Source organism: Lampris incognitus, chromosome 20 (genome assembly GCF_029633865.1).
Source record: "Lampris incognitus isolate fLamInc1 chromosome 20, fLamInc1.hap2, whole genome shotgun sequence".
Taxonomy (NCBI): domain Eukaryota; kingdom Metazoa; phylum Chordata; class Actinopteri; order Lampriformes; family Lampridae; genus Lampris; species Lampris incognitus.
Genome location: NC_079230.1, coordinates 31,384,264 through 31,405,593, shown reverse-complemented (window position 1 = coordinate 31,405,593; position 21,330 = coordinate 31,384,264). Strand labels below are relative to the sequence as shown.

The 21,330-nt window shown below is 45.7% G+C and overlaps 1 protein-coding gene across 1 annotated transcript; it reads left to right on the top strand.

Moving 5' to 3' along the window:
* Positions 1–2,624: 2,624 nt before the first annotated feature.
* LOC130130533 (uncharacterized) lies at positions 2,625–17,251 on the top strand. Its single transcript, XM_056300241.1, has 4 exons — positions 2,625–2,746; positions 3,954–4,145; positions 8,030–8,107; positions 17,107–17,251. Exons 1-4 carry the CDS (start codon positions 2,625–2,627, stop codon positions 17,249–17,251), a joined length of 537 nt encoding a protein of 178 aa, XP_056156216.1.
* Positions 17,252–21,330: the final 4,079 nt, after the last annotated feature.

Sequence of the window (21,330 nt, the reverse complement as noted above, 5' to 3'; positions counted from 1 at the left end):
GCTTACACTACCCAGACACCCTTATTGTGGCCACTTTATCTCCCATTACAAACAAATTCAAATAATATCCCGATTATAGCGGGTACATGCAGAGCTACTACAGTACATGGTCGATATGAGCAGTTCTGTTCCACAACAGGAAGGGAACATCTGCATCCCGACCCTCCTCTCATGTCTCCATCTTACCTGTCATGGATAACGACCAAGTCTTCATCCTACATGTCATAGATAACGACCAAGTCTTCATCCTACATGTCACGGATAACGACCAAGTCTTCACCCTACCTGTCATGGATAACGACCAAGTCTTCACCCTACCTGTCATGGACAGTGACCAAGTCTTCACCCTACCTGTCATGGATAACGACCAAGTCTTCATCCCACATGTCATAGATAACGACCAAGTCTTCATCCTACATGTCATGGATAACGACCAAGTCTTCATCCTACCTGTCATGGATAACGACCAAGTCTTCATCCTACATGTCATAGATAACGACCAAGTCTTCATCCTACATGTCATGGATAACGACCAAGTCTTCACCCTACATGTCATGGATAATGACCAAGTCTTCATCCTACATGTAATGGATCATGACAAAGTCTTCAGTTACATGTCATGGATAACGACCAAGTCTTCAACCTACATGTCATGGATAACGACCAAGTCTTCATCCTACATGTCATGGACAATGACCAAGTCTTCATCCTACATGTCATGGATCATGACCAAGTCTTCATCCTACATGTCTTTGATAATGACCAAGTCTTCATCCTACATGTCATGGACAATGAGCAAGTCTTCATCTTACATGTCATGGACAACGACCAAGTCTTCATCCTACATGTCATGGACAATGAGCAAGTCTTCATCTTACATGTCATGGACAGTGACCAAGTCTTCATCCTACCTATCATGGATAACGACCAAGTCTTCATCTTACATGTCATGGACAGTGACCAAGTCTTCATCCTACCTATCATGGATAACGACCAAGTCTTCATCCTACATGTCATGGACATTGACCAAGTCTTCATCCTACATGTCATGGACAGTGACCAAGTCTTCATCCTACATGTCATGGATCATGACCAAGTCTTCCTCCTACATGTCATGGACAATGACCAAGTCTTCATCCTACATGTCATGGATAACGACCAAGTCTTCATCCTACATGTCATGGACAACGACCAAGAAACAGCATGTGACAACCCACAAGTGTTTGTGCTGTTACATTCAAATGAATAGGCCTATACATTATGATTGATGGGAAAACTCTCTACTCAGAAGTATATAGTTTTGATTTGCTATCATAGTTTTTTAGCACAGCGGTCTTGGGATGATGAGATATCTGAACATCTGTGCAGATAACAGCCACATTGAAGTGATGTTAATGCTAAAAGTTGTTCGTCACAGTAAATGTTAGTAACTAGATGTGAGCCGATAGGTGAGGGTGATTAAAGGGTTAACGGACAACGTGATTATCTCGCCATGTGGTCTACAGCTGGCTATGAATGAGACCTTTCATCTGCTGCAAGGCTTCTCAAAGCTTCCCATAATCTGCAAAGCTCCTTGGGGATACGCGTCTCCTGCACTGGGTGAGTTCACTGAACCTGAACAGCTGTCTATATAACATATATAACATATTGCATATGTTATATATGTTATATATGCATTTATTACATTTCCTCTAAAACCAGTCTTGTGTGTTTTTTAATCTTGCAGGGAGGTTGGAAACCGTTGTTAAAACGTGTAACTTGTGGTGGTGGAAGTGAAATAGATCGGATAGGTGAACTGATAATGCTCGTCTTTAATGCAAATACCGTCTCCACGATCCCTCACAAGGGCATCTGTTGTTTGGATAAAACATCGTGAGGAGGCCACGCTTGTGCTGATAATTCACTAGAAAAGCAGAATGAAAGGAGGTGATTTAGTGGTGGCTGGCTTACATAAGCAATATGAAACCGCAGCAGACACGTCGTATTATTCTAGAGTAATATAGTTATGATGGAGGCCTTTGTTCAGAGGTCACAACTGCTTCCCAAAACCCAGACCTTTTGAGTTTCCATTCAAATAAACGGAGGGGTTTAGACTTGAGGGGCAATCCCTGTCTAAATATCAGGTAATGTGGACTTGCTGAGCACAACCTCTAGTTTCATTTGTACCAGAGTCTGTGAAGGGACGATGAGAAGGCCGTAAGAGATACAGACAGGACATCTGTGTTTGAAGAACTGCAGACAGAGGGAGGCAGGGGTGACATGAGGGTTTCAGACTATGGGTTGCTGGTGTGGTGTTTGCTCAGTGGAAGGAAGCCTGCAGACACAGGATAATGAAGTCTGGCTAATTTGCTATGTCACCGTGTCAGCACAGCGGGTAGAAGGAGGACGGGCTGTGGGAATGTCCCAGGAGGACAGATACCGGATTCTGCAGGGCAACGTATCTGCTGTTTCCAGAATCCCTTTGGCTGACATCTTGCTGTGGAGGTTTATGATCATCATTAGACATCTTGTTGTCGTTGTTGCTTTCTCAAGGTTGGACATGATGTAATCATCAGAATTCCCTGTCGGCATTGGCCACTTGCAGCGGAGAGGAACATAACAAGAGACGCTGCTAGCTTTTGGACATGTCTTCGTTTCGGTGGCTCTCCTTCGCCCACCAGAGCCTTTCAGAGATCCCGTATGAAGCCATACTAACACAAAGCGACACCCTGGAAGTGCTCGACCTGAGTTACAACCTTCTGGACGAGTATCCTTCCAATGCTGAACTGAGAGAAAAAACAAGTACCGGATATCAGTAAAACATGGATATTTGCTCTCATTTCATGTTCCTCCAAAGTTGGGATGTTGTTTGTCATTTTTGTTTCATAGGTTAAAACCAAGTCATTTCCTACAGCCTAGCTAAGGGACTGAAAATTAGCCCAGACCCTGGCAAACAAAACGTGAAAGCATTCAGCACGACCGGTGACAACGGCCTATGTTGTGTTGGGTATCGACCTACCTGCTCATCCCGGGCCTATGTCATAGAACAGTCACTGAATATGAATATCCGTGTGCCTGGCTGGAAAACGGTATGTCCCTCACACACCATACCATTGTATTACAGTCAAAGGTCATGTCCAGGGTTTCCGGGTAGCATAGCGGTCTGTTCCGTTGCCTACCTCCAGCTTGGTCGGGCGTCCCTACAGACACAACCGGCCGTGTCTGCGGGTGGGAAGCCGGATGTGGGTGTGTGTCCTGATCGGTCGGGGTGCCTGTTCGGGGGGGAGGGGGAACTGGGGGGAATAGCGTGATCCTCCCGCGCGCTACGTCCCCCTGGCGAAAGTCCTCACTGTCAGGTGAAAAAGAAGCGGCTGGGCTGGCGACTCCACATGTATGGGAGGAGGCACGTGGTAGTCTGCAGCCCTCCCTGGATCGGCAGAGGGGGTGGAGCAGCGAACGGGATGGTTTTGAAGAGTGGGGTAATTGGCCAAGTACAACTGGGGAGAAAAACGGGAGGGGGGGGGGCAAAAAAAAGAAGGTCAAGTCCAGACATGGCTTCTTATAAAGAAATCGTTCAGCCTTCATTATCTCTGTTGGACTAGTGCCTTTTCAAATGATCCTACCCACGTTTCATTATGGTGACATAATGAATAGATCAGCATGCAAGTACAGCCTTCATAATCCCGATACTTTCCATCATTCTGCTGTTTGATTTGACCCCAAAACTACTTTCCGTTTTATCATTTGGCTATCTTTACATGGCCGTCAACACACCCACTGGTTCGTGCTGTCATCTGTATTCTGTTGAACATTCCCAGTACCAATAAGACCTCATTTGGTCCATTATCGTCCCATGTCTGCGTAGTAACCAGGCGGTAAAGAAGGACAGTATGGAGTGTAAAGAGTGTACTTCCTGTTAACTGTGTGCTCTGAGCACCTTGATATCCCTAGTGAATGTTTTCTCCTTCAGTCAGTGTCTATTGGAACCCAATTCTCTTGGGTCAGCTGGAGCGGCTCAGCACCTTGATCCTTGACTGCAACAATTACACCTCTCATGTTAAGTTCCCCTATATGCCCAGTGTCACCACCGTATTCATCAACAAGAACAAGATCAACAACCTCCCGCTCTTCGTGGAGGAAATTCGCCAAAAGTTCCCAAACATCAAGTGAGTCCACCTTTTACCTGAGTTCTTTTCTCTTCTACTTCTGAATTGGTGTATGATATCACAACACTAATTATGGGGTCCAAGCAAGCGTCTGGAACCCTCTTTTTCCCCAATTGTTCTTCCTCTTTATCATTGTTTTAGGTTTTTCCCCCTTAGAAGTGTCTGGATCTCAGAAACTGTAAGTCCTAGAGACATCAAACGTTCTAAACCTCAGTTGCAAAAAACTCCGCCTGATCGGCCTGTATAACCCATAAGTCAATTCAAGCAAGCCAAGTTAGTTTTATTTGTACAGCCCAATATCACAAAAGATAAATGTGCCTCAGTGGGCTTTACAGCAATACAACATCCTGTCCTTAGACCCTCACATCGGATAAGCAACAACTCCCTAAAAACCCTTTAACAGGTAGAAAAAATAGGAAGAAACCTCAGGGAGAGCAACAGAGGAGGCTCTCTCTCCCAGGACGGACAGACATGCATGGATGTTGTGTTCACGCAATTTACTTAACACAACATTGAAAGAGGATAACAGAATTATAATGGACATAAAATGTATGAAGAACATGATGCACAGGATGCCAAGCAGTGTCCACATGCCAACGGAGCAGTCCAGGACCCAAGCCACGCGACCAGCATCATCATGTAATGAGAAAAACTTATGTGAGGAGAGGAAGGGCAGGCAGCATCCAAATGGCGACCACCATCACCACGGAGACCTGGGAGGAGAACCGACTGCACGTGCATGCAAGAGAGACTCACATGACACCATTCACACACGGAAAAAGAGGAAGGAGAAGACATCATTCAGAGAGAGAGAAAAGACATGTTAGAGAAGAGAACAGTTCGCAATAGTCATTAGCCATAATCAATTAAGTCATCGATTAGTCATAATCTATACTCGATAATCTATACTCCCTAAAAAACCCTTTAACAGGTAGAAAACATAGGAAGAAACCTCAGGGAGAGCAACAGAGGAGGCTCTCTCTCCCAGGACGGACAGACATGCATGGATGTTGTGTTTGCACAATTTGCACAATACAACATTGAAATGGGATAACAGAATTATGATGGAATTATAAGATACGATATGAAGAATATGATGAGGAGGATGCCAAGCAGTGTCCAGATGCCACCGGAACAGCCCAGGACCCGAGCCACCCAACCATCATCATCATCATGTAGACCTGACAGGTGGACAGACTACACATGCACACAGGGGAGACTCCCATCACACCATTCACACACACACACAAGAGACAAGAAAAGATATGTAACACACTGGAGAGAACGATACAACATTGAAAAGCGGATAACAAAATTATACAGGTTCATAAGATATGTAAAGAATGTGATGAGGAGGATGCCAAGCAGCGTCCAGGTGGCGACCACCATCACCATGGAGACCTGGGAGGACAGACTACACGTGCACACGGGGGAGACTCACAAGATTCTCCTCTTTGGAGGAGGCTCTGGCCCTGGATAAACAGTGCACCAAGGCTGGCGAAGCTAATCTGATATGGCAGGTAATGGAGTCTCCTATCACTAGCGTGCGTTGTTTTACTCTGTCAGCAGGAGCGGGAGAGGCACACTGGCCGGTAGGACTACCGACGGGGCTGGTGAGGGGTGGAAACCGGTTTGCAGTCAGGAGAGGTGACTGCAGACCAGGCCACAAGACCGTAGGTTGCTTTTGCGAGCCTTCCCACGCCGGCAAACAGACAAACTCCGCCGCATCTTCCGACGAGGCCGAGCTAGTGCTAACAATAGCGGGCCTGCTGTCAGGCCCGGGGCTGAGGCTATCTGGAGGGCCCGTCACATCTAACGTAGTCCTAGCTGCTCTAACTCACGGACACGTCCCTCTAATAGAGACAACCTATCCGTAACTGTGGAACAGTCACCACACCACCATCGTTTTAACGAGGCTGCTTTGACTGCGATAGAGCTAAATACTAAGCTAGGCTAAGCTAGTGTAACCGGTTGTTTTCTTGCCCGGTGCGGGATTCGACGGTCAGACCCGTTGGCTAGGGGCTAACGTGTCTTATTAGTAGTTTACAGTCGTCACCCTCTCCCGGAAGCGCGCCCTCGCGCTTGTTATTCCCGCGCTCCGAAGAGACTTCTGAGGATCTGCGCACTTGCGGATCCCACCGCTGCCACCAATGTAACCGGTTATTTTCTTGCCCGGTGCGGGATTCGATACGGGGTGTACTGCGCCACAAGGCCACATCACTAACCGCTCGGCTAAAGGGTCAGACCCGTTAGCTAGGGGCTAACGTGTCTTATTAGTAGTCTACAGTCGTCACCCTCCCCGGAAGCGCGCCCTCGCGCTTTGTTCTTCCCGCGCTCCGAAGAGACTCTGAGGATCTGCACACTTCCGGATCCCACCGCTGCCACCAATGTAACCGGTTATTTTCTTGCCCGGTGCGGGATTCGACACGGGGGTGTACTGCACCACAAGGCCACATCACTAACCGCTCGGCTAAAGGGTCAGACCCGTTAGCTAGGGACTAACGGGTCTAATTAGTAGTTTACACTAGTAACAAACTAGAAACGAGAGGCTGCCTACGGAACACAAGTCGTTTCAGAAAGAAAACTAGAGAATCTAGCGATAAGTGAGCTAAACACAGAAAACAGTGAAATCAGTACGACAAACGAAGAGGTTAGAGCAGAATATAGAGGAGAAGAGAGTAAGAGAATAAACAGCAGTTATCGATCTCACGAAGCCAAATCTAATGAAAGCGGGAGCTGAAAGATACAGTAGCTTGAGATAGAGGCCACGAGGTACACTGTGGCCTCTATCTCAAGAACTGTCAGGTCTAGAATCAAATTCATTGCTTCTCCTGAATCGTTGGTTCATGCTCGAGCTAGCTTATATTACCAACTTTATTTCTGATATAATTAATTTTCCACTATTTGGAATTTTCTGGGAAAAAACCTGCTTTTTTTTTAACACCCTCTCAACCAGGGGTGGGCAATCTTATCCAGAAAGGGCTGGTGTGGGTGCAAAAGACTTTGCTGGTTGATTAGTGGGATCAGGTAACTTGTGTAACTGCTTGGTTGGAACAAAAACCTTCACCCACACCCGCCCTTTCTGGATAAGATTGCCCATCCCTGCTCTAGACTGTTGATTCAGTCTTCACAAAATTTGGCACAGATCATCCGCAGAGCCCAGTGACAACGAGTTGTCAAAGGAAAGTTGATTAGCCCAACTGTTTGCCTGCAACAGACCAATCAAATTTGGGGCATGGTCCATTTTGACAGAGCAAGCCATATCCTGTGAAAACAATTTCCAATCATCACAAAACTTGGGACATTATATCACTGGGGGCTAACAAACACGACCTCCACATTTACTGAGATTTGTCCAATAGGTGGCGCTATAGCAAGAAAACGATGATAACTCCTAAACTGTTTACCAAATGTTTTTTTTAATTAGCTTGCTGCCTGTCAAGCATCTTGATCTCAGCTGAAATGACAGCTTGACCATGGAAACAACAAATTTCAGCTGCCAACATAGAATTGACCTTATTGTGGCCCTGTTTTTAAACAACTTTACATTTTGGCATTTGATTAAAGAAAAAAAAATGGGTCATGAATCAAAATTTTGGTGCTTCCTGAATCCTTGGGTCATGCCAAGTCATGTGCGGATACATTCCTAAGGTAACTCTACAACACTGGTCAGAATCTGCCAATATGTGGCAGTTGTTCAAAACTGCACGGACTCTGATCATTGTTGCTTGTGGCTGTATATGTAGTTTTAGTTCTCTGTTGTGCCATTTTTGTGATTTTCTGTCTGTGTGAGGGCAACAGACCCCGATTCCACTGTTGGTAGACTACAATTCATCCCTGTTCTTTTCTCTTGCCTAAAACCATGATGTCTCTTTCACATCCAGGATCCTCAGTATGATGAACAACGAGGCAGCACCAAGCTATTTCAATGGAGGAAGTCTGACTCAGTATACAGACTATAGGTGAGTGAGCAAGGAGTGAGCCTGCAACTGAAAGCTTGTTCTGCAAAACAAATACCCCTATCCCTCTGCATCCTTTAAATTATGTAACCAGCAACCGTTATCCACAATCAGAAAGTGATTAATCAGAAGTTGAATTTTAGCCCATGAAACAGCTCCTCATCTGCGGTTTCAGACTTCAGGCGTGAGTGCTCAGCATATGTAAAGTGGGATTGTAAGGTACTATAAATAACATTACTTGACAGAAGTAAAGTTTGCTGACATGAGCTTTTCCACAACAATATCAGGCATTTATGAGAAAGGGGAAATGCTTTTTCTGCTGTTAACTTTCAGGTACATCTGGCACTGTGATTTGACAACCTCAACAGGATTAACATTTCTTTTGCTCTTGGTATCTCACGAGGATCGACGATCCTCATGATGATCGTGATGATCCTCTATCTAAGGAGGATCGAGTAGTTTTGCACAAAGAATCTGACTTGGTAGAATGCTCAACGTAAAGAACACAGCAAAAAGACTTAAATACAGTTTCAAAAGTAAAAAATAACAACCACGATCAATACAATAGAGAAATCTGTGTACATATACTTATGTTGGCCAGTAGGAAGGAATTATTTAATGTCCTTTATATTTCTTCATGGAGGCCTTCAGTCAAGTAGTATAGAGGTCAATTTCATGTCACGAGCCAAATGTGGTTCTTGTCTCCATACACGATGGACTCGGGTTCTTGACCTTTCTGTAGGAGTTGTTACTTATGAAGAGCTGGTCAAGATTAAAAACATAGCATTCTGCCCCCCAGGAATAATGCCGTTACATATGGACCCATACAGTACATTTTACTAACAAAAAAAGTTGTAAAGTGACAACTATACAAGAGATTCAAAATGGTGGAAGTCCAGTAGGGTCAGGCCTTGATTGCCACGCGTACTGGCGGGGGACTCAACTGCAGACCGGAATTCAGAGGATTCAAAATGTTAAAAGTTTTAATGACATGCAAACGTCCAGAAACAGCAGACAAAATCCAATTCTTTTTTGAAAGTAACAGAATATGGTGGTGAGAGGTAGATATGATTTTCCAGGTTTTACAAGGTTTACAAATGGTGTGTATGTCCAGGGGGCTCCAGAAATCTCCTCTTTTGTATCACTATGCAATCAGTGAAAATGTGAAACTGTATATCATAACTGAAGTGTTAACTCACAGGGCTCTACTTTCGTGCTGGTGTAGAACCAGCGGAGGCACAAAGTGCAAACTTTTTAAGTTCATCAGAAGAAAAAAAAGGTCTGTGTGGCTGTTGAATTTGCTCTCATTGTGACACACAAAATTCACACTAACTTGACAAAGTGAATGCATTGTGGTGACCTTGCATGGAAGAATGGATGACAGAGGCAGAGATTTCTGTTTTATGGTGACCCCCGTGCCCCATACACCACACGGCCCTGGGAATGCTCTTTTATTTGCCTTTGGAACAGCACAGCAACACAATGATTTCCCCTCAAGGTCACAGCTGGCGACATCACTGGCGAGACAGACAACAGTCTAACGTGATGGTCCTAAGGTCAGTCAGTCAGTAAACAGTTCTCTACCCAGTCCAAGCCAAGCCCCCAAACAACACATCCCGACATGAACCAACCATTCGAACACATAAAACCCAACATAAATCATAAAAATTTCAACTCGAACATTAACAGTCCCATGCGCCCTTGCGCTCCCCCAACACAGAGCCATCGACAGTCAGAGAGACCACCTCCTCCGCTACGTATTCAAAAAATCATGGATTTGATCAACTGGTCTCTCAACGCAATTGACACCATCTTCTCGACGAGAAGCTTGGGTTCGGGGGAACCTGATTGTCCTGCCGGGACGTTCGCAGCTGGCTACACGAGGGACGCGTGGGAGCGGTGGCGGGTCGTGTGCCTGGCGGCTCTTTCCGTGGAGGACATTGAAGACATCTACCTATTCGAACCATGATTAGAGGTCTTTTGCTGATTGGATTAGGCATTGCCCTGGTTTATCGAGGAATACAGAAAGCGGTGGGCAGAGCTGTTGGCACTCAGACTGTGGCTATAAACCGCAATATGGATAACATCATGGAGAAGCTTACGGCTTTGCAAAGGCAAATGGATCGTTTCGGAGACCAAAATGGACAAGGAGCGTAGTCGGGTAAATTGAAATGCGGCTACTTGCCCTTAACCCAAACAATTCCAATCTTATCTGCTTTCGGCCCCCTCAACCAGCACTGGCCTCGGCCAAGGCCGTTGCTGGATCAACAACTCCCCTGGAAGAACACTGCAGTGAGACGCTCTTGCATTCCTTTCCCCGTTTCCAACAGACACCTGCTGATTATCGACTCTGTCTGGGGCATGATCAAGGCTGTCTCCATGGCAACTTGCTGTGTTATCGCTATGACAATCCTGTGGACTTGAGACACTGGTTGGGACACCAGCCGAAGCGACTCACCAGGCTTACACATACACGAACTTTACATACACACGTACATATATGCAATCATGCCCCCCTACCCCCCCATCCCACGCCTTCGCCGCTTTGCACCCCCAGTGTGACAAGTGGGTCTGTGACCAGCGCCGATTTTTCTGCTGCAGGACCGGATGGCTGCTTGCCTGCGCTGGGTTCCTCCACCTCCACTCCCCCCTCCCCTGTTGCAAGTTGTGAGCTTTCATGTTGTAAAGTGTACTGATTTATGTGCTTATGTTGCTGAGGTTTTCTTTCCTATTCCTACACTGTACTCCCCACAGGAGCATAGTCTGGGGGTTGCTTTTTTTTCTCTCCTCCCCTCTCCTCATGTTATGCTGTATTTTCTTCCATCCCTGTCTTCCTGTCCTGTCTACCCCCCTTGTCATATTGTATGTATGTTTGTGTATATGTACGGACAGGTTGATGGTTAATTTCGCTGGCACTTGTGTCCAGTCACAATAAAGGTTACTTACTTACTTACTTACTTACTTACTTACTTACTTACTTACTTACTTACTTACTTACTTACTTACTTACTTACTTACTTACTTACTTACTTACTTACTTACATAGCCCGCATCTGAGGGCTCAGTCATCCCCCACGACCCCATCACCTAACACATAGTCCCTCAAATGCTCAAGGTGCCGTCGCTGGCGAACAGGCCACCTGGGACTCCCAGGAAGTGCAACTGGAGGAGTGTCACATTGATCTGTGCATGAAATGCTACTGTTGCCCCCCTCCCTAACAACAGGCAGAGCAAGGGGGCAGTATGGGGAGAGTCTGTTCTGGTGCAGCACCACCATAGACCCCCGGCTGGGCATGCGCACCTGGTGCACCACCTCAGACAGCCGGCCCACGACCTCACCTGGCCCCTGCCAGTGGCTGCAAAGCTTGGGGGAAATCCCCTTCTTGCAGATGTGGAAAATACACCCATACCTTGTCCACTGGCATGACGGCCTGCCCAAGGCATCGTGTGTCATAGGTCTTCTGCTGCACTCCGGAGTTGGCCTGGGCCTGGTGGGTGTAGTTGTGGACCATCTTCAGGCGATCCCTCAGTCTTTGGAAGTAGTTCATTTCTTTTCCCCTGGCAATCTCAGGTGAGTCCCCAAATACCAAGTCCACTGGTGCCCAGAACTCCAACTGAAACATGAGGGGAGCAAGCGTGCACTAGCTGGACTCCTGGAGAGCAGTCCGGTAGGACGACAGGCCCAGGGGCAGGTGGCGGTCCCAGCCCTGCTGTTGTTGGGTGGTGAGGATGGCAAGCTGGATGGCCAGGGTGTGGTTGAACCGCTCCACCAGCCCATCACTTTGAGGATGGAGTGGTGTCGTCCTCGTCTTTTTCACCCCCAGCCGCTGGCAGAACTCACTGAAGACTTGGGACTCAAAGTTCCAGCCATGGTCACTGTGGAGCTCAGCAGGGACTCTGAAGCGGGTGAACATCTCCTCCATCAGCCTCTCCACTGTCATGGTGGCACTCTGATCCGGCACCGCATATTCCTCTGGCCACTTTGTAAAGTAGTCCATAGGAGAACGTAGCGGTTGCCAGTGTTGGTGATGGGGAAGGGCCCAAGGATGTCCACCCCTACTCGCTCCATTGGGTCCCCACCAAGTACTGCTGCAGTGGGGCGTGGAATCGCTGGATTGGTCCCTTCTGGGCGGCACAGGAGTCACAGCAGTGCATATGTAGCGCCACATCTTGTCAACAGTCAGGCCAGTAAAACCGTCTGCTGAGGCGGTGAAGGGTCTTGGCGTTCCCATAGTGCCCCACCCCCACCAAGCTATGGACCACCTGGAGAACCTGAGGATGGAGCATATAGACTACCAATAGCTGCAGGAGGTCACTCCCTCGTCGGGAAGCTTACTACCATGGAACTCCTGAACTGAGGTAAAGGCCTGGTAGGAGTGGTAGGCCTTTACCTCGGGCTCCAGTGCTGACACCTCTGTCCACTCAGGGCACCGCCCCGTCTCCAGCCAGCCCCTCACCAGTGTCAGGGTCACATCTGCCTCCTGCTGCTACCTCAGTTGCTGCGTGGTCAGCAGGAACCACCTCCCCTCTTTACTGGCGGTCTGGATAGCCACCACAGTTGGGGTCATCTGGCCCCACTCCTCTTGCCGCTGGCATTAGTGGCACTCCAATGCCACACAGGGACACTGAGAGAGTTTGTCATGTGTTGTTTTGCCATGATGTCACCCCACCTGATGGTGAATTTCAAAGTCATACCCTTGAAGGTCCTCCAGCCATCAGGCTACCTGGCCCTCAGGGTAAGTGAGGCATGGTCTGTGCAGATGAGGAAGTGGCTGCCATACAAATATGGTCAGATGTGCCATACTGCCAGGACCACTGCACTGCGTGATGCAGTAGTTTTTTTCATTCAACTCAGGGTACAACTGAAGTAGGCCACGGCATGCTCCCCATCTCTTCCCTGCTGGGAGAGGACAGCCCTGATCCCCACGTTGATGGCATCAGTGACCACGATGAAGGACCTTTGGGCATCGGGGTAGGCCAAGATTGGGGCTTCAGTAAGAGCTGTTTAGAGTCGGGTGAAGGCTGCAGCACAGGCACAGTCCCAGTCGTGGACTGGTGATGGTGGCGAAGTTCCGGACGAAATGGCAGTAGTATGATGCTAAGGCCCAGGAAACTTCGCAGCTCGCTGATGTTAGCAGAGATTGGCCAGTCTTGGAAGGCAGCCACTTTAGCTGGGTCAGTGGCTATGCCATGTGCACTGACTACGTGGCCCAGGAACTTCATCTCCCTCATCAGCAGGTTACACTTAACAGGGTTCAGCCACAGCCCGGCCCGATGGATGGCAATGAGGGCCTCATGCAGGTTGGACAGGGCTCCATCGAAGTTGTTGCCGTGTACCAGCAGGTCATCGAGGTACACGACCCAATGGCTCCAGGGTATATTTGGCAAGCACCCTCTCCATCAGCCACTCGAACATAGCCAGTGTGTTGCAGAGCCTGAACAGCATGACGCGGAACTGCCACAGACCCTGCCTGATGGGCTGGGCAAGGCCAGTCTTGATGGCATGCTGAACCAGCCCAGTCCGCCTGCAGTCTTCATCTCTAGCAGCGAAGATGTCTGCATGGTCATTGAAGAGGCATTTTAACTGGTGACACTTCGGTGGGTCAAGTCCGTTCCTGCCGTGCTGCCATAAGTCGTGTACAGCCTCAGTCCGCTCTGCAGAGGGCAAGACAGCAGGCTCAGCAGTCAGGGCTGAGGCCGGTTGGGGTGGTGCTGGGCTGCTGGTGGTAGGCATGCTGGCGGGCGGCTTGGATGGTGGTCTGGGCTTCTAGGGCGGAGAAGCACAGGGGCTCTGTGCCTGCTGGGCGGCTGCTGCTTGGTGACTGGCTCATTGGTCTTTGGGTCTGTGCTTCTCCTGACCAGACTGGAGTACCATGGTCTTTGTGCCGAGGGTGATGGTTGCCCCGACACATTAACATGGGTGCCCCTTTGGGTCAGCAGGTCCAGGCAAATGATGCATAGGTCCCAGATGTTGGCGAGCCATAACTCGTGTGCCAGCTCCAGGTCTCTAGCCTGGACCCACAGTGACTTCTTCCCTCTTTCGCCAGCCTTTTCTTCTGTCACTGTCATCAGCTGGGTGTTGGTTGGTGACCATGCCACTGAGAGTGGGCCGGTGGTGCCCAGGAAGATGCCAAGTTGCACCATGGAAATGGTATACCCTGTTTCTACCAGGGCCTGGCAGGGTTGACCATCGAGTTGGTAGTTTAGATAAAGTCCTTTGGTGTGACCTAGGTGGCCAACCAGCATGTATTGCCCTTGAAGAGGGCTGGAGACTGGACAGATGGTCCCCTCACTGGGACCCGCCGCCATCTTTTCCCGTTGGCTGGGTGACTGTGGCTTTCGGTGCTAGTGCTGGCAGTCGCAGGCTATGTGACCAGGCTCATCACACCGGTAACAGCGATCAGTCGGCCGGGGTGGGCGTCGCCGGGATGTTTTGAGGCTCACTGAGACTGTTGTGGTGGAGGCCAAATTTGGCGGACCTCTTCTGCCACTTCCTCATCGTAGTCGGCCAACCTGACATGTGGTTGGAGTGCAGGGGTCTTCTGCTGGGTAGGCCGTGTGGAGAGTACCACCTCGGCCCGTTCAGTTTCGCAGAGAGCTCCGCTGAGGGATTGGAGCATGCAGAAGTGAACGTGCTGGTGCAACTGCTCCGGCATGAGCCCCCGCAGGAAAATGCGGAGGGCCAACTCCTCTTAGGTGGCTGTGTTGAACTGCGGGTCACCATGTTGCACATGCAGCTGTGGTGAAGGTGCTCAGACTCTCCCTCTTGGTGGCGGCGGCTGGGTAGCTGCTCCCTGCTCAGGTTAGTGACTGTCACTGCCTGATCACCTCTCCAACACCATGCTCATGGCCTGGAGGTCCCGCTGCTCCACTGGGGCTAGGTCGAGGAGCTCCTGCATAGCCTTTCCCTCCATTGCCAGAGCCAGGTGAATGGCAGCTTCTTCGTTGCCCCATCTGCTGTGCCATGCTGCTAGTTGGACTTGTGAGAGCTATGGCTCTAGCTGTGTGAACTCGTTGTACTTGGGCAGCTTGGCTGGTGTTCTCTGCGCGACTGCGGGGTGCGACAGGCTGGGTGTGAGGACCAGTGGTGGTAGTTCATTGGCAGCAACCCTCCTGGTCGCCAGGGGGTGGTTGGTGGTGGCAGGCAGCGGGCGTTCCCCCGTATTGGCTCTTCTGACCTCTAGGGGGCGGTGGGGCCGTGGTGCACTGGAGCCGTCAGGGTGGCTGGAAAACTTTAAACTCTGGTGGGCTCCGTCGGTTGCCATGCAAGGTTTTCCAAGTGCCAACGGGTCTGCTCAATGTCTCCAATCTCTGGATCCAAACTCCATTCTTCAGCCCAGTTCCACTTCTGACACCAATGTGGTGAGCTTGCATGGAAGAATGGATGGCAGATATTTCCATTTTATGACAATCCCCGTGCCCCATACACTGCACGGCCCGGGAATGCTCTTTTATTTGCCTTTGGAACAGAACAACACAATGATTTCCCCCCAAAGTCAAGTCATGGTCCTAAGGTCAGTCAGTCAGTAAACAGTCCTGTACCCAGTCCAAGTCAAACCCCCAAACAAGAACACATCCCAACATGAACCAAATATTTGAACACATAAAAACTCAACAAAAATCTTAACAATTTCAACTCTAACATGAACAGTCCCACGAGCCCTTGCGCTGCCCTAGCGCAGATCCGTCGACAGTCAGAGCGACTGCCTCCTCCGGTCGCTACAGTATGTATCCACTATGCTACAAACTGTCTATACTAGATCCTGACACCTGGAATCCCGTGGGTCACTGGGCTTCGATGAGACGGGAGCCATTTCTACTATCAATCCCCAGGATTATTGTGTCCATTGTAAATCTCTTGTGCATAACATGAGAATACTGAAGGCAGTGTGTGAGTTCTGTAAGCCAGACTGTTTAATAATGGTGTTCTTGCGTGCTGCTTCAAAGGTATATTTTGTTTTGTCATAATTTATAGAGCGTTTCCTATAGATAGTTATAGTTTCCTATAAACTCACAATCTATGAGTTTCCTCCATAGGGTGTCAGGGCTCAGTCTTAGAGATAGGGTGAGGAGCTCAGACATCCGGAGGGAGCTCGGAGTAGAGCCGCTGCTCCTTCGCATCGAAAGGAGCCAGTTAAGGTGGTTCGGGCATCTGATTAGGATGCCTCCTGGGCGCCTTCCTTTTGGAGTGGACTCAGAACTCGCTGGAGGGACTACATGTCCAATCTGGCCTGGGAACGCCTTGGGATCCCCCAGGAGGAGCTGGAGGGCGTTGCTGGGGAGAGGGACGTCTGGGGTGCCCTGTTAGCTTGCTGCCACCACGATCCGATCCCGGAGAAGTGGCTGATGATGAACGAATGAATGAATAATCTATAGGGATGGAGTTTATAATGGAAGACAGCAGTGGTATAGGTAGAGAATTAACCGGTGCCGGATTTCATTCATCTAAGTTAATCAATGCAGAGTAGACTTCTCTCTTCATCCATCAGGAAAATTAAATCATCTTGCACCACAACAAATTTTTTTTTGAAAGGGTTTGAGATGAACTGATTTGCGTGGCCAAGCCGATCCCGCCTCAAACCCACCTGCTTGTATGTGATGTAGCGAATTCCGGGGGGCAGCCGGGAACCGCCTCAGCCTGGACACGAACCCGGGTCTCCTGCACCACGGGCGACCAGTCGACTAAAGGGTTCGACCCGTTAGCCAAGGGCTAGTGAGTCTGTCATCCGTGACCGTTACAGTATTTATCCTAGGTGAACCTCTTCATAAACCCTGTGATGCTCTGCCGGTCACCAGATTACCGGAAACGTCATTCGGCACACCCAAACGCTCCTGCACTCGCGTCTGTGCCCAGTTTCACGAAAATAGAGCCCGGTATCAAAGGAAAATCTGGGTGCAGTTTTACCAGAAACCGTTCACAAACCATCCACTGCCAATTCTGCACATGTTAAGACCAATTCAATATCTATTAGTTTTCTTTTTCTTCTCCGTTGCCTACGCAGGCAGTACGTCATCAGCCAGATCTCAAGGTTGGAAATTCTGGATGACACCGAGGTACTTCAGAAGGAAAGAGTCCAAGCTAGGAAAACCTACAAGATACAGCGCAGCAGTGAAAGAACTCGGAAAAGGAGGGGGCTTCATCGATGAAGAAACACTACACACCCACCCACCAATACACCTGTCATAGTAATAGTAAATGATACCAGCTGCTGCTTTACTGATGTGTTACCGTTACATTTGTCATGACTGCTGCTGCTGGAGCTGCTGGAGCTGCACTGATGGCGCTGGAAGAACTTTCTTGCAGAAACTCCACGTTGCATCAGAGCAGGTCAAGTGGGAGCACGAGGCCCTTGAAGGCCGTCATCCCACTGCTGCAGTGATGCATTTTATTTCTTGCTTGCACCTTGCTCCTGTTTCTCCTTCTGTATTTTGATTCTGTATCCACAAAACACAGGTCATGTGCCTGCTCCTACCATGGTATCTTGAATAATGTGTGGATGTTTTTAGCACATAAAAAAAAAAACCTAAATCACTGACATGCCTCACTGTGTTCGCGTGTCATGGTAAAGTTGTTTTGTTGTTGCGACTAATTCATAATTTGACCCACAGTGGTGCTGATAATGATCCAATTATTTTCAACAATGCAGGTTTTGCTGTTATAGTTTGATTTAATTTTTTTTTTTTTAGAAGACCGCAGTTTTATCCTAATGTACTCTCTAAGTCAAGTCAAGTCCATTTTATTTGTATAGCCCAGTATCACCAATTACAAATTTGCCTCAAGTGGCTTTACAGCAACACAACCTCCTGTTGTTAAGTATTGTCCTTTTTTATGTTGCTGGTATAGCTCCTCTCCTGTGCACCTGTGAATGAAAAAATTACAATAGCCACTACTGAATTAACATTAGAATGGGATTTGTTTTTTGTGCAGAGGTTTAACAAACGGTCAATTCCTCTCATAATTGTTATATTTATTTATTTATTTATTCAAATATATATATATATATATATATATAAAATTCAATGAGTGTTTGCAATTTTTTCATCTAGGAACATCAACTGTCTGATTGTAAGCAGTTGGATAACAGCGAGAGGAGGTTGCTTCAGGCTGACAGGGCGTTTTATGTGTTTTGCTTAGTAAGTTTTGACATGTGCAAGGACCCTGAGATGTTTGGGAAGGTCTGGGGGTTTCCACAGCTCACTTCCCAGTCATACCTCAGGGTCACACGGGGCCTCCGGTTTCCCACTTCCTGCTGTGATGGCAGCTGGTGCTGTGCAGTGACTCCACACATCTCCGAGGCAGCTGCGGGGCTCTGCAGAGGGTCATGGCACCGCGGCGTCAGCTGAGTTCCATGCTGAGAAAATCAGGAATCATAATCAGCATTAAATCGAGTTATACCTGCTTGCCAAGTAAGATTGCACAAACAAGGAATTTGACTCAGTGATTTGCTTACATGGAAAAACCAAGAATTAGCGTAACATTTATTGAAGTATAAGTGAATATAATGCCATAATAACATGCTGCTAAATTACAACATCAATATTAGAAAAAAATCCCCTTAACAGTGCTGAGTGGTAAAGTCCGGCCTGCTTATTGAACCAGTAGAAAATACAGCCACTAACAAGCAAACTACATGTTGCAGAAAAATAATCTAATAACACATTTTACTACTATCTGCTTTATTATAAATAACATTCCACTGCTCATAGTATATATATTTACCACTATCTGCTTTATTATAAATAACATTCCACTGCTCATAGTATATATTTTACTACTATCTGCTTTATTATAAATAACATTCCACTGCTCATAGTATATATTTTACCACTATCTGCTTTACTATAAATAACATTTCACTGCTCATAGTATATATTCTACCACTATCTGCTTTATTATAAATAACATTCCACTGCTCATAGTATATATTTTACCACTATCTGCTTTATTATAAATAACATTCCACTGCTCATAGTATATATTTTACCAGTATCTTCTTTATTATAAATAACATTCCACTGCTCATAGTACATATTTTACTACTATCTGCTTTACTATAAATAACATTCCACTGCTCACAGTATATATTTTACCACTATCTGCTTTACTATAAATAACATTCCACTGCTCATAGTATATATTTTACCACTATCTGCTTTACTATAAATAACATTCCACTGCTCATAGTATATATTCTACCACTATCTGCTTTATTATAAATACATTCCACTGCTCATAGTATATATTTTACCACTATCTGCTTTATTATAAATAACATTCCACTGCTCATAGTATATATTTGACCACTATCTGCTTTATTATAAATAACATTCCACTGCTCATAGTATATATTCTACCACTATCTGCTTTACTATAAATAACATTCCACTGCTCATAGTATATATTCTACCAGTATCTGCTTTATTATAAATAAAATTCCACTGCTCATAGTATATATTCTACCACTATCTGCTTTATTATAAATAACATTCCACTGCTCATAGTATATATTTTACCACTATCTGCTTTACTATAAATAACATTCCACTGCTCATAGTATATATTCTACCACTATCTGCTTTATTATAAATAACATTCCACTGCTCATAGTATATATTTTACCACTATCTGCTTTACTATAAATAACATTTCACTGCTCATAGTATATATTCTACCACTATCTGCTTTATTATAAATAACATTCCACTGCTCATAGTATATATTTTACCACTATCTGCTTTATTATAAATAACATTCCACTGCTCATAGTATATATTCTACCACTATCTGCTTTATTATAAATAACATTCCACTGCTCATAGTATATATTCTACCACTATCTGCTTTATTATAAATAACATTCCACTGCTCATAGTATATATTCTACCACTATCTGTTTTATTATAAATAACATTCCACTGCTCATAGTATATATTTTACCACTATCTGCTTTATTATAAATAACATTCCACTGCTCATAGTATATATTCTACCACTATCTGCTTTATTATAAATAACATTCCACTGCTCATAGTATATATTTGACCACTATCTGCTTTATTACAAATAACATTCCACTGCTCATAGTATATATTCTACCACTATCTGCTTTATTATAAATAACATTCCACTGCTCATAGTATATATTTTACCACTATCTGCTTTATTATAAATAACATTCCACTGCTCATATTATATATTTTACCACTATCTGCTTTACTATAAATAACATTCCACTGCTCATAGTATATATTTTACCACTATCTGTTTTATTATAAATAACATTCCACTGCTCATAGTATATATTCTACCACTATCTGCTTTATTATAAATAACATTCCACTGCTCATAGTATATATTTTACCAGTATCTGCTTTACTATAAATAACATTCCACTGCTCATAGTATATATTCTACCACTATCTGTTTTATTATAAATAACATTCCACTGCTCATAGTATATATTCTACCAGTATCTGCTTTATTATAAATAACATTCCACTGCTCATAGTATATATTCTACCACTATCTGCTTTACTATAAATAACATTCTACTGCTCATAGTATATATTTTACCACTATCTGCTTTATTATAAATAACATTCCACTGCTCATAGTATATATTTTACCACTATCTGCTTTATTATAAATAACATTCCACTGCTCATAGTATATATTCTACCACTATCTGCTTTACTATAAATAACATTCCACTGCTCATAGTATATATTCTACCACTATCTGCTTTATTATAAATACATTCCACTGCTCATAGTATATATTTTACCACTATCTGCTTTATTATAAATAACATTCCACTGCTCATAGTATATATTCTACCACTATCTGCTTTATTATAAATAACATTCCACTGCTCATCCACTATCTGCTTTACTATAAATAACATTCCACTGCTCATAGTATATATTTTACCACTATCTGCTTTACTATAAATAACATTCCACTGTTCATAGTATATATTTTACTACTATCTGCTTTATTATAAATACATTCCACTGCTCATAGTATATATTTTACCACTATCTGCTTTATTATAAATAACATTCCACTGCTCATAGTATATATTCTACCACTATCTGCTTTATTATAAATAACATTCCACTGCTCATAGTATATATTTTACCACTATCTGCTTTATTATAAATAACATTCCACTGCTGATAGTATATATTCTACCACTATCTGCTTTACTATAAATAACATTCCA

Excerpts from the sequence above, each read along its gene's own strand:
- LOC130130533 (XM_056300241.1), top strand. The coding sequence starts at position 2,625 with ATGTCTTCGTTTCGGTGGCTCTCCTTCGCCCACCAGAGCCTTTCAGAG. Across the intron at positions 4,146-8,029 it reads CAAAAGTTCCCAAACATCAA|GATCCTCAGTATGATGAACA; the intron begins GTGAGTCCACCT and ends TTTCACATCCAG. Across the intron at positions 8,108-17,106 it reads ACTCAGTATACAGACTATAG|GCAGTACGTCATCAGCCAGA; the intron begins GTGAGTGAGCAA and ends TTGCCTACGCAG.